Raw genomic sequence first — 14,696 nt, 5'->3', positions numbered from 1 at the left:
CCTCTAACTTTTAAACCGTAGTGCATTTTCAAATTAAGAAAAGAGACTCCGTTCAAGACACATTTTCTTGTCCTTGATGATTGTGTTAGGATAATAATGAAATTGTAAAGCGGTTTTTAAAACTTCAGAGTTTAAAAAAGTTTTTAGACTTTGAAGACTGTATCTGGCTTCAAACAATACTGCTTTTGATAACATTCTGAATCATCTTTTCTCAAATCAAATACTACTAGTAAACCCAATTTTTCATTACTACTCTAGCCTGAAATAGATTCATTCACGTAGAAGATATGTGTGGAATGTGGCATTTTAATCCACGTGGCACCATCTGACCGGTTCCCTGTGATCCACAGCTCGAGAGGGAGGGTGGATGATGTTTCTTGTGAAACTCACATGATTTTTGAAGAGACTCATTGAAAGGCTCATGACAGATCTGAGTAAACTAAAAGCAGCAGGAGATAGTCGTGTGAATGGAGAGGGAGCATTGCGTGGGGTTGTGCTTTTACTGCTATAAATCGCCGCCGCCTTTTTTTCCAACCCCCTTGGAGCCATCTGCTGTGGAATCACATGGTACGTCACTTGATTTAACTAATGGGCCATCCTGCCATGCAAGACCACAAAAGGATACTTGATAGGTCTACATAAAGTTTTTTTCTAACATTTCCGTTTCCCCAAACTGTTCTCTTTATCTGATAAATACTTGCTATTACATTAACTATACATTTTTGGTTCTGAACTTCTAACCTATTCTAACCCAGTTGGAGGAAGAACATGCACAGCTCCTAATCTTTATCACATGCTTACAACGGACTCCACCAGTGGCCTTTGGCAACAAAAACAAGAAAAAATGCGAGGCTTACTTCCTTGATCTCAACCAGACGACCACCTCCTTTTCTTCTCAGCTCAGCTGACATTGTAAATACTAGTTTTGAGCTTTATCGCTCAACTATGTGATAGGAATTAAGAGTTTCAAGACCGACAACCATGACTCTCCTAACCGAGGACCAGCCTTGCAGGTTCTCTGCACCGGACAGCCCGCTCGCATCCGCGGAGCACTACCCGGTGGATTTGGGACCGAAAGAGGACTATTTGGATTTCATGGAACCAGCTGTGTTTGGAGCGGTGGAGCCTCCGAAGCGCTCTAGAGGAAGGCTTATCATGCACGGCATGGTCATGTTTGGAAGGGAATTTTGCTATGCCGTTGAGGCGGCTTTTGTCACGCCGGTGTTGCTGAGCGTTGGACTCCCCAGACGCCTGTACAGCCTGGTGTGGTTCATCAGCCCTGTTTTGGGTTTTATCCTACAGCCTGTCATCGGCTCGGCAAGCGACTACTGTAGGTCCCCATGGGGCCGAAGGCGGCCGTACATACTCTTGCTCGGGATTATGATGTTAGTGGGACTGACTTTATTTTTAAATGGAGATGCAGTCACATCAGGTAGGTGCAGCCCAAGTAAATGATGGAAACCAGTAGCTACTTTTCTCTTGGCTAGTATCAAATCATCCATCCCTTGATGGCTAAAAATGATGTTAGGTTGGAATTTAAAAAAAGAAGGAAATAATGACCAAGGAAGGAAGGCTACGCAGATATAGGAACTTCAAATAACTACAAAAGTAAAAGAATGTTACTTTCCTACTGTGTTTTCACATTATATCAAATAGCTTTTTTTAATGACCAAAGGAGATGCGAGTCTAGTTGTGTGGAATATATAACACAACTGGACATTGCATGGATTTTTTTTTCCAGCATTATGGGAATCTTTACCTACTATGTATCCTACTACAAATCTAGAATTGTAATCATTTGCAATAAAGAGTACTTATCAATATACCAAGCACATGCATTTAAAGTACTGAAGAAAACTCCTGTTTTAATTACTACAATTAGGTGTTCTTTGGCAAAAATGTAAACAAATTCATTTAGTTATTAGTTATATATATATATATGTGCATCCATTTATGCATTACAAAAGACTACAAAAAATGTAAACAACTGGAAGAAAAACCTTCATGTTTTATGCACTTTTGGACTTTTGAGCAACATAGGTTTTGACTTTTTTAAAAAGTTATATTCAATAGTATTCGTTAGCATTTAATGCATAATGTGTTTTTGATTTAAACTAAGCATGATGTTGTTTCTCTCCTCTAGCTATACTAGAGGACAGGGATATTAAAAGGACATGGGCGATCGTAGTGGTCATGTTTGGAGTGGTGATGTTTGACTTTGCGGCGGACTTCATTGACGGGCCCATTAAAGCCTATTTGTTTGATGTGTGTTCTCATCGGGATAAGGAGAGAGGGCTTCATTATCATGCCTTACTCACAGGTAAGGAGCAACGACGAGTGATCAGATTGGCCTTGCTTCATTTGATGAAAATTTGCCTTTATTGATGTTTCTAAATTGCAAAATGACTAAACAAGCTGAACATAGCAAAAGAAGCTGGATGAGAAATTTCTTTTCTTTTGTCTTAAAAGCTATATAGTTACCTTGACAATTCCATAATTGACACCTCTCTGTGCCTTATACTCTTCTGTTGCTGTGGAGATGTTCTGAACTGTGCATCATGACATAAAGCTAGATTGACGTGCCTAAAGCACTATTAACCATTTGTGTGCTGGTGTGAAGGACTTCAGCGACTATTTCATTTATGTCTTTCCTTGGTGTCAAAATGGATAGATTGTTTGCACTCTTTAAATCGAAGCGTTATCGAATACTACTATACATTTTTAAGTATGTGGATACATTTCCGGGTACTTTTATGGCTGCTGCATTTCTGATACATATTTTTGCTTTTGCCATTTCGATCCTGTCAGTTCTTTAGGAAAGCCCATTATTTTCTTGATGTGCCATTTTTAAGATGCACATGCTTCTCTGCAATTACCGCTTCAGGAAGCTGTACATTACAGATCGTTCTGCAATGTGAAGCTGACTGACAGCATTTGTTTTAGCTGTTTTTTGAAGAAGCATTTTTGAAAGCTTCCAAGTGTATTATTTGGACTGAATTCCAAGTACTTATGTGAAATTGGTTGGCACTATGGCAATGGCCTGTTTCCTCTTTCATCATCTGTAACACTGGTCGGTAGGGCGCTTTGGTGCTGCTTTACTGATGTAACCATACATCCTGCTGTCTGTATGGCAGTGGTAATGCCTTCAAGGGATTCGTTTGTGTTAACAAGACATCAGGGGAAAAAAAAACCCTTTTGTGCGTCCTTTAAACTCAAAATCTGGGTTGTTTACTGGTCAAAATCGTGACATCTTTGTGTGTTTCATCACTGTCACGCATGTACTTCCACGACCTAAAAAAAAAAAAAAAAAAAGGCATCCTAACATCACAGTCTTAATCTCTTTAGAAGAAAGAGTGAAAACAACATATTAGAAGTGGACCCCGGGTCATGCTCCCTATTAAGGTTTATTTATTTGTTTGTTTGTTTGCTTAAATGTTAAGCTTTTGTCCTATCCACCACACATGCAAAGTTGGTTGAGTCCATAACTGCAATAAAGTAATAAGCTAGTTAACAATTACTTGTTTACATAAGATATATAATGTATTTTATATTATTTAGAAAAATAGCACCCCAGAAGTTAAGCAAATGCTTGAAAGAACTTCCTGAGTACCCAGTTATAGTTAAACTTGGTGATTTTGTGTCAGTCTGTTCATGGTGCTCAGGCACAGAGGGGTCTGTGTGCACTCAAAGTATCCTAATCCAAATAGGCCCAGTCATGTGCTGAGATCATGGGTTGGAGCTGAGAACTTCAGAGCCACATGACTGGATTGCTACTGTGGCTCTGAGGTTGGTGGGTGTTTGTGTGTAATTGTGCATAACCTTCCATACATAGTTTTTTGTTGTTATTGTTGTAATGTTTGGTCTACTTTTACTGACAAAATTGGACAAAATATGCCCTGCAATGTAACCTATTAAAAATAGCAAATGTCCACTAATTAATCACTTGAATGTTCTTTAAATGAAGCATTTGATTAGCTTTTCTCTGTATTTTGCCAAAACTGTATCATTATACTCTCACACATCATATCACTCACTTGCTCACCCCTAAAACCACCTGCCCTCAGACTACGACTCGATACTTCTTAAATTCAAAATATCTATTATAATACCTATTGTAGTGCTGTTAAACGATTAATCGTGATTAATCGCATCCAAAATAAAAGTTTTTGTTTGCATAATACATGTCTGTTCTGTGTATATTTATGTATACATAAATACATAAATGTGCTTCTTCTTGAGGCACTCCTTTGTTGCCTTGGCCGTGGGTTTTGGGTCATTGTCATGCTGGAATATCCATCCACGACCCATTTTCAATGCCCTGGCCCTGACGGTCACACGCACACATTGAGAGCAGCTTCTTAGAGAGTAAGAAGGCAGACTAAAGCCATATTCAACTTATTTTCTAACATGCATAAACGTAACTTTGATTAATAATTATTCAAGAAGAAACAAATACATATTTTATGAAGGTTGCGTTGGCTGCAGGATTCTACTCCTTCAATATAATGGCATGAAAGATTTTTTCAACAATTTGTAAAACTACTACAGAAACTTTCAACTTAATTCAAAATAATTTCTTGGTAAATAAATGTCCATAGCTTGTTTTGTCTCATGCACACTATTCCATTATAAAGGTCACTGTTGTAATTGGTGTAGCAAGAGCTAATACATTTAAATTCCTTCCTAAAACAAGAATAACCCTTGCTAAAGTACTTTTAGCGCTTCGTCTTACATTTGGAGAAGCATTTTGGTTTTTGCAAACAGAGAACATCCCACCTAAACTTTCAATTGTTTGATTTTCCGAGTGTGATTTTATTTTTTTCAAAGCAATCTGCTGTGCTTCCTTGCAGGTCTAGGTGGAGCCTGTGGATACTTGATTGGAGCCATGGACTGGGGTCACTCTGCACTTGGTGTTGTACTGGGTTCAGAATACCAAGTTATCTATTTTTTCTCGTCGTTGACCTGGGGCGTTTTTCTCACCATGCACCTTTTCAGCATCCCAGAGAAACCTCTGATGAAAGATCACAGTTCAGACTCTTGTCCAGCCGCCTCACTGCTCCTGGAAGACCAACATCATAACGGCTACGGGGCGGTACACAAAGAACTACCACCTCTTCCTGAAATGAGGCAGCGCTCATTCTCTGCCCTGAGTGAAGCCAATGCAGTCACGCCCAGTGCCAAGCAGCCTAGCAGTGAGGTTGGTCATTTGTGTTACCTTGAATTCCTTTCATGTGGCTTTTATTCTTGGCTTCAGTCTGCACCCAATTTCCCCTCACATTTTAATGACCTGTTTCAGATCTTGGAGCATCAGCCTTTGTGAGCTGCCTTTCACAGAAACTATTAATTTTGGTCGATAATGAAAATGATCACATGCTTTTTCCATTTGATTAAAAATACAAGAAATAATGCCATATTAAGAGGTCTTTGTGGTGATGTGATGACATTGATTAATCGTTATGGCCATATTATTTGTAACTTAATTATTAGGTGTGAAAAATGTACACGGCTCTCAAAGTTCACACTAGGGGTGTCCCCGACTAAAGCCCCATTCACACTAGCAGCGACTTTTGTCGCTGCATGTCGCCAGGGGCTGTCGATGAGGTCGCTAGTGGGTGTCCTCACTACTGGTTGCCTTGACAGCGAATCAGGTTTCTTGCCGCTAAATACAAACATTTTGGAGGCAAAACACTAAATATAATCTAAATCTAAATTAAATTCGTACATACAACCAAAAATGAATGAGAAACAGAGCCTACTTTCTTCCATTGCGTATGTTTATCTACGGCTGAGAGGAGAACAATCACATGAGCTCTACCATCTTCTTTCCTATTGGTTGTCGCTCCCGTATGGAGCGAAAACGGTATCAAATTGTCCCATAAATGCACGCGAAAGATCCACACTCGCGCACATAATCCACAGATGCACGGGAGAGATCCACAGGACGATCCACAAATGCATGCGAGAGATGCACACAATCCACAAATGCACGCGAGAGATCCACACGCGTGCACAAAATCCACAAATGCATACAAGAGATCCACATGTGTGCACACGGCAATCCAGGCAAAGGCAAGTGCATTAATTGTTTCTTTACTCTCAGAATGATCCTCAAATACTGTATCTGTACCAGTTATTTCATGCAATACAAATCGCAAGTCCTTTGCATTAGTGTTCTGCCTTAAGAATGTCTATAAATATGCGCTTTTGTATTTGCGGATTCCTTTGAGACTGTCATTCCGTGGCCTTAACTCACAAATGCGCACAAGCCTATCTGTACACTTTACCCATGGAATGAAGTAGGCGGTCAGACATGTGTAGTAGAATGTCAATCTGAATGGCGATCCACTTCAAGGACCCTGATTTTTTTCAACATTATTGCAACCAATATTTGGACTTTCATCATGTGATTTTTTTTTTTTTTTTTTTTTTTTTTTTTCATTGGGCACAAGTATATCTTCCTATTCTCTGTCTTATGTACACAAATTGTACAATTGTATTATTCTTTGTGTTTGTGAAATGCAGTGAGCTGTACTCTGCAAGTATCACGTTTCCGTAGTGCTGTGATTTGCGTTCATTGCGGCCATACAGTGTTGCTTTTAGTGACAGGGGTTCGAGTCCAAGGTCTGATCATATACCTTTCTCTCCTTTTCATTCGTTGTGCATTAGTCAATGTCTTTTAAATGTTGGAGAAACCCTTTTTGCAAATAACACGAATAACAGGAATGAATATGAAACAACGGAATGAATATGAATATGAATATCCTCCTATCGAAGCATCAAATCGTCAACTATTCGGGGTCACCCCAAGTTCACACTATATTTTATTAGATCATTAAGTATTAAAACAGGCCCAGGTTTGAAGTTAAAAATAGTTACATAATATAGCATATATAAATATAGTCTCATTCATTATATTGTCAAATCTGAAAATGAAAATAATTCTGGTTTGCGTTTGTTTTAGTACAAAAATGTGTATTTCCAGCATAATAATTAGAGGGAAAATTTGAATAACAATAATAATAAAATATTTTTAAATAATAAAATGTTATTGTCACTGTTCATAATAATAAAATCCTTTAAACGTTTAATATTTATTATTATTATTATTAGCCTATTATTATAATACAAATAAATAAAATATAAAATAACAATAATTTATATATTATTAATAATAATGCACTGAGCATCTTGTTTTTCAATGAAACCAAGAACATCTTCTTTAAGTACGTAGATTAATTTATTTGATTAATGACCTAAAATAGTGCAGAATCTTAAGTATTTTTTTTTTAAATGTTTCTTTTAACAAACATATCGTAAGCTACATACAGTATTTCAGACTTTTGCACCCTAGAGCCTAAAATCCTGTTTCAGATCATCACCATTCAGTTGCTCCTTTTGAATCATAACTTCCGCTGTGTGGCCCTTAACCCAGTCCCAGACTGCAGTTTATCATGCTAGTGAGTCACACCAAGTAATGCTTTAATGCAGAATTATGTATATGTAAGTCATACAAATGAATTAACCCAGGTAAATCGATATTATGGTTACTAATCCTGTATGTCTGTATTATTCAGAATATAAGGTAAAAAAATATTTACACTGTGCGTTGTAGTTTTAAACGCATAATAGCAAAGTAACTTTGATCAAACCTTACTTTTTATTTAATGTTCGTATCGAATTGTCAATGCCACTAAGGTAAAAGGAACTGTAAATCTCACTAATCCTGTCAGTCTACCAACTGAGCCTCGCAATCATTAACCTGCTACAAACCTATAATCTGCCATCTGTCCCTGAGAAAGAGTTCTGTTCCACCTAACACTGCTCTTGGACAAAATGATCAGAACATATAGTTCTTGTTGATGCAGTGATGTGAGGCTTGTTTCACAGGCTGACGGATAGAACACTAGTTTAATTAGGCTGATAAAGATCTCAAATGAAACACAGAGGGTAGTGTAAATACCTGAGGGAATTTACACTAGGGAGACATCAGTTGCATTTCATGCATGAGTGTGTTTAAACACTAAATCAGTACAACAGGCTAAAGGAAGATGCAAAGTGAGAAATGTGAGGTTGACAAGTTTAATTTTGAGTCTAGAAAAGCATTTCTGTTAACACTTTATCTTAAGGTTACACATTACATGTACTTACTATTTTAACACTTAATTATGCATAATTAAATGTAAGTAACCCTAAGCCAAACCCTAACCTTAACCATACAGTAAGTACATGTATTTAATTAATATTATTCAGTACTTCAATGTATAATTACACTGCAAAAAATAGTGTTACCGCTTTTCTTGTATGTCCATCTGTAAAAATGTCCAGTAAATTTAAAATAAAAATGCATGTATAATGTATATGTACATATAAATACATGGTAAAACTGAATATTCATAATGATAATAGTAATACTAATGTGCTCCATGCATATATTAGTCTAGTATCTTCATGTTTTATGTAAATTTGCACATTTTTGTAGTGAAAATTTGCTAAATAATGTACTTGAGTTTTGTTAAGTTTTGATTTTATCTCCATATTCATTACAAGACCTTACTCTATTCACATCATTGCCCAACCAATATATATATTTTCCATCAGTGATTCAGTTTTAGCAAAAGAAGAAAGCAGATTTATTACAGAGAGAAATATTGCAGTAATGATAACCCTTTGTGGTTGTAGAAACATTTATGTTCTTAATGATTTACATCAATAACTTTGCCTTAAACAACATCCATATTAGGGTTTCCTCAGCACATATTTTCAAATAACTAGTTAGACTAACCTTCAAAATGCATCAGCTTATTTCTGTCGTAGAGTACGTTCTCTTATCCCAGTATAATGTGCAGAGACAACTATAAGATCTTCATACTGCGTGGAGTTGACAAGTTTGGGAAAACCCGATGATTCATGTGATCTCTGTTTTATATTATATTTATATTATATATATATATATATATATATATATATATATATATGTATATGTATATATATATATATGTGTATAATAGCTCACTGAATAAAGCTTGGTTTGTTAAATGCCTCATCTACTTTTACTGTATTCTTAAATATTCTTTGGTAATGGCCTTAAAGTTTTGAACCTTTCAGTAGATATTATTATGCTTTGTGCATAACTCTGTTTCAGGTGCAGAAGAGAATGACCCTGAAATCTCTACTGTCAGCTATGATTAGCATGCCCAGCCATTACCGTTGTCTGTGTGTGAGTCATCTTTTAGGCTGGACGGCCTTCCTGTGCAACATGCTCTTCTTCACTGACTTCATGGGGCAGGTGGGTGAAGGAGGAATTTAAAGAAATTAGATTTTTCCAGTTGTGCTTCGTTTGCACATCCCTATCTTTATAGAGAGGGCTCAAAACAGCCATTAAATACACAATAACTGACACTCCTAATCTTAGCGCACCACACTCTAGTGCTTTCAATTGAAATCCCTGACCTACTGAATGACTATACAACTGTTAGGCAACCATTTGATATATTCTTGGGTGTAAAATCATGTTAGTTTAGTAATCGCTGATAATCTTAGAGTCTTTGTTTTCAAAATTTTAAAGAGTAGGGTACAACGGGGCTAAAGGCCCACCTTAAGAAAAAATGTGCTATTCCCTGTGCCTGAAATGTATGATTGCAGAAAAAGTATATACATTGAACATTAATGGAGCAACAGATTTTCTGTGAAAATAAATCATTCAAGTTGTTTATTTTGTTTAAAAATCTTCTAAATGTATGAGGTAGCAAGGGGGGCTTTTTACCCCACACACGGGGTAAAAGCCTCACCAGCTTGGGGTAAAAGGCACACGGTATTGATACAAATACATCAGCTAAAATAATATATATATTTTTAAATAATGTCTAATGTTAATACTTGTTCAAAACAATCACTTTAGCAAAGTTTGTACTATTTTCAGCTCATTTTGAAAAATAAAAAATATTTTTTGTTAAATAAATATACTGTCATCAAAATGGTAATATAAAAATATATATGTTAAAATACAGAAACAAAATCATTTTAATAAGTAAAGATTCTGAAAGTATTGAAGGAGATCCAATAATAATTGAATATATATTTACAGTATTAATTCAAATTATATTTTATTATATTATATTTTTAAATATGATGGTTTCATTCTAAACATGGTGATTATCTCTAATATGGACGCCCAACATAAAATATGATAAATAATTATCAGTTGTGATGCTTAATAATATTTTTGTGAAAACCATGGTAATTCCGGTTTTTGATGTCTTGACTGTCACTGTCGCTTTTCATAAATTTACTGTGTTCTTGTGAAATAATAAAAGTATAAAAAACAAAAACAAAAAAAGTTACTGTAGCCAAACTTCTGAAAAGTAGTGTAACAAAAACTATTGATGCTGCTAACTTAATCACATTTTTGTAACCATTCAGATTTTACGTGAAAGAAAGCTTAACTTTAAGGATAGCTTAGCAAAAGAAAGAAAAAAACAACATATTTTCTGAAAAGTTATCATATCTCTAATGACTCATTCACATTTATTCATTTACCCAGCCATTAGATTTCAATTTAGTGCTCCTGAAAGAGTAGCATTATGAACCTGAAGAATAGATCAATATATGCTTTGAGTTGTGGTTAAAAGAAAGCAGTTTCTTTCTCTTATTTTCCCCTCACACAACTATAGTTTGGTTAGTGCGGAATTGAGGTAAATGAGGCGACGGTCAGTGTATACAGAAAGTTGTTCTGATGACCTCAACAGTGTGGAAACATTTTCAGGGCAACGACTGGCCATTTCACCATTGATGCAGTGAATAGACATATGCTTAACAGGCTGTATATGATTAGATATTCACTGTGATAGCAGTAACAAAAGGCTTGATGAAATTAAGAAAACGTCTCCATCTTTGAAAGCTGAGGGTCATTAAAGGAACTGTGTGAACCTTATTACCTGAGGTTTTGAATGAAAACCTCGACTTGAGCGTGTATGTGAACCTTATCAGAGGCTAATTTGAGGTGAGACTTCTAAAACTCTCAGTAGCCTTAAAACCAACCCACAAGATCACAGCAGAGCAGAAGATGATGTCCCTTTGAATTTCCATGTGGTGTCTAAATGGAAAAAGCCTTGTGATTTTCTTGTACTTCTTGAGCAGCATAATGGAAGCAGAGACACCTGTGGAGAGGTTCTCTGGCTCTGTACTTAGTGTTTTTACCCCCATTTGACCAATGGATCACCTTGCCATATGCTTTATCTTATGCAACATCCCTGAGATCTGTGTATTCTTTTCTAGATTGTTTATAAGGGGAACCCCTATGCTGAACACAATTCCACCTCATATGCAACGTATGAGAGAGGGGTTGAAGTGGGCTGCTGGGGCCTGTGCATCAACGCCATCTCCTCTGCGCTCTATTCATGTGAGTAATATCGAACCATGACTCAACTGTTCATTCTTCCTGACTTTATTAAACCTGCACTTTCTTAATGCATCCAGACAAAAGAAGACTGTTCAATTATAGTTTGATAATACGTGGCCCTACCAAGTCAGTTCAGGTTTGAAATTGGATAATACACTTTTTCAGCGTTATTAGTCTGTTTTGATGAGAGAATCACAGTCCTATTCAACATCCTGTCATTCTAATTAGGGCCTCAAGTCATGTTTCACAGAAAAGGCCATTTCAGAGGATTTTATCAGGGAATACGTTTCATCAGTGATATGAATACTTCTGATCTGTTAATCTGTGTTTGCTATTCATCCGATTCACCATTTGTTCTGTATCAAAGGATATTGTTGCAGTCTGCTTTAATGATTTCCATATGTGTCCATCCAGATGTGCAGAGGCTTCTCCTGCCATATATTGGCCTGAAGGGACTGTACTTCATAGGCTACTTTATGTTTGGTTTGGGAACCGGTCTGATCGGCCTGTTTCCAAACATTGTGGCCACACTGACGTTGTGCAGTGTGTTTGGAGTCATGTCCAGCACTCTCTACACAATCCCATTCAACCTCATCTCGGAGTACCACAAGGCTGAAGAGGTCAGTGATACAATAGGACAAAAGAGTAGTTTTATAGGGGGCATGAACTGCCTCTGTTTTTTTTTTTTTTTTTTTTTGTACTATTCTCTGAGGTCCACTTGTAACGTTTCAAGATTTTTTCAGTCCAGTTTTTGACCCCCCTCATCAGAACACTGTTTGAATAGGCGTGATGGATTATAGACTCGGCGGTAAATGCCCACTGCTATGATTGGCTTGCAGTCGTGTATGTTTGACAGCCTATATCCTGCACACATGGTGTGCTGTGATTTAGGTAAAAAATGCATAAATACTCAGCACATATCAAATGAATATGTAGAAATGGTTATCACGTAATGAAAACAGCTACTCAAACTTGTGTGGTGCGACATCAGATCCAATATAGTCAGCACAGCATAGTCTTTTTGAAAGTGCTGCTTCAAAATTGTGCTTTGTTTGTAAACGAATGTGTGGTAAAATGACGTGAACAAAGGACCTAGTTCTTACTGTCATGGTCTGGCACTTCATTAAAAATAAAATTAATCAAATACAGTTTATCATTTGGTTTCTGCTAGAACTGCATTTGCTGCTCTCGTCATTTAAGCGTGAATCGGTGGGCGGGGCTAAACAGGCAGTGAAGTAGAAGCAGGCATTGATCTTCTGCGGAGGCTGTGTTTACTGACACTATTATGTCATGAAGTGGCACATTCCACAAGCTTTCGTTTTGGCAGATTAGATTCAATATAAGGTGTTTTTAGACAAAACAAGAAAGTTTTGAGTTCTGAAACTTACAGAATGTTTTTATAGCACAATTACGTCTTCTATATCAAAAGATGAGGATAATTTTTATATAGTAGTTCATGACCACTTTAAACAGTGTATTGAAAGTTTTATTCATTTTTAAACAAGAAAATACTTTTGAAACAAATAAATTTTTATTCAGCAAAGATTTTGTGAAATTGAGTATTTAAACCAAGCTTGCTTGCAGTTGTGTCTTTAAAAAAGTAAATTAGTTTTTTTATCGTTTCATCTAATGCAAAGAGTTATAAAAGCCTGTCAGTAAGGGCTAGTGTACATTCAGCTGGTCATTATCACAAAATAAACCCTTACATGATCATTAGGGCCCTTATGTGCAGATGGTGGGTATTTTAGCACCCTGAAGGTGTTTATTTAGTGATTTAAAAACCATCTTACAGAACATTATTCCACTTATTACAATGATACTTATCAAATAAGTAAATATGTAAAACTCTGCTACTGATGAATATTGAATCTAAATTAAATTATTTTATTAGCTTGCTTTGTAGAATCTGATGTTTGATAGATCTGCCATTGGCAAACATCAAACACACCAACGATTTTCCCTAAAAGAAATTAATTAAAAAACTCACCTAAGAAGTATTTACCAAAAACATTTTTTAATTCAAGATGCTTCACTTCTTTTAAACATTTATTTTTCACTTTATTTGGCTTCAGTCTAAAATCCCTGAGATGTCTGAATCGTTAATAAAGTTGCAAGGAAACTGAAAATGCAATTATAAATCTAAATCCCTCCCTAAAATTCTGACTGAATTATAATCAAAATGTTGATTAAATATTGCAAATGCAACTTGGCATGTTACTTGCATTTGAATTATTCTCATTGTTATGTGTTGCTTGAAATTTGCTTGGAAGTTTATGAACATGCCGTCTTATGATTATCAAAGAGCAAGCAATGCTCTCTGTAAGGCTTTCTGGAATCCACAGTTCAGTATAAGATACTTCAGAACTTCAGATGATAGAAACCTCTCATATGATTTTCGTTTTGCAATGCTGTATAGACGTTTGCTGATGTTTTAGGTCCATGTGGAAAATTTTGTATAGGATTATACCTTTTTTCTTATGCAAAACACCTCTCTTGTCATAGGAGCAAAGGAAATTGGGTAGTGATGAACCAGCTCTGGAGAGCCGTGGCATTGGCATGGACTGTGCAGCCCTTACCTGCATGGTGCAGCTGGCTCAGATCATAGTGGGAGCTGGTCTTGGAGCCCTGGTCAATCTAGCAGGCAGTGTGATTGTCGTGGTTCTCTCAGCCTCAACAGTATCCCTAATTGGCTGCCTCTTTATTGCTCTCTTCATGTGATGTACAGATTAAGCCTCAAATAAATACACTTTCTCCATTTCAGATGGTCCATCTCGTCTATTCACTGAGAAAGAGCAGGAAAAACAAAGGAATAGGCATATTTTGTGGGTATTGTCAGACTACTGTTCTCTACTTTCTCTGTGCACTCCAATTCACATGCCACATTCTAAAATAACAACCTTCATCATCAGTGAAGGTTGAGGGAAAGATTATATGGAGTCAAAGAACAGTTGCCAATATTGCAAGGTTTGGATGTTTTGTTTATGCATGTTCATAGCTCTTTTAAGGTGAATTGTTTTTGAGGGAACGCGTATTATCATGTCTGCCATATAATACTCCATATAATATTCACTTTAAACAAAACAATGACATGATTCAGACATATCAGATTTATTTTATTTCAGTGATAATCAATTTATCAACTGTTGGCAGAGAGCTGTGCCTTAGATGTGAAGTGTTTTGGCTTGTAATTGTTGGTGTGGGTGTGTGTATGTGTATGTGTGTGTATGTATATGGCTATGTATATGTATATGCTTATATGTATGTGTGTGTGTGTGTGTGTGTGTGTGTGTTTGTTTAA

General features: G+C 36.4%; 1 protein-coding gene across 1 annotated transcript; it reads left to right on the top strand.

Moving 5' to 3' along the window:
• The first annotated feature begins 388 nt into the window (after positions 1-388).
• LOC306855541 (membrane-associated transporter protein-like) lies at positions 389-14,157 on the top strand. Its single transcript, XM_079394301.1, has 7 exons — positions 389-1,432; positions 2,144-2,320; positions 4,851-5,197; positions 9,143-9,286; positions 11,275-11,398; positions 11,813-12,018; positions 13,901-14,157. Exons 1-7 carry the CDS (start codon positions 982-984, stop codon positions 14,114-14,116), a joined length of 1,665 nt encoding a protein of 554 aa, XP_079250427.1. The 5' UTR covers positions 389-981; the 3' UTR covers positions 14,117-14,157.
• The last annotated feature ends 539 nt before the right edge of the window (positions 14,158-14,696 follow it).

The sequence above is a fragment of the Barbus barbus genome (genome assembly GCF_936440315.1).
Source record: "Barbus barbus genome assembly, chromosome: 36".
Classification (NCBI taxonomy): domain Eukaryota; kingdom Metazoa; phylum Chordata; class Actinopteri; order Cypriniformes; family Cyprinidae; genus Barbus; species Barbus barbus.
Note: the sequence above shows the minus strand (reverse complement) of the source record. Positions and strands in the feature narration are given on the sequence as shown.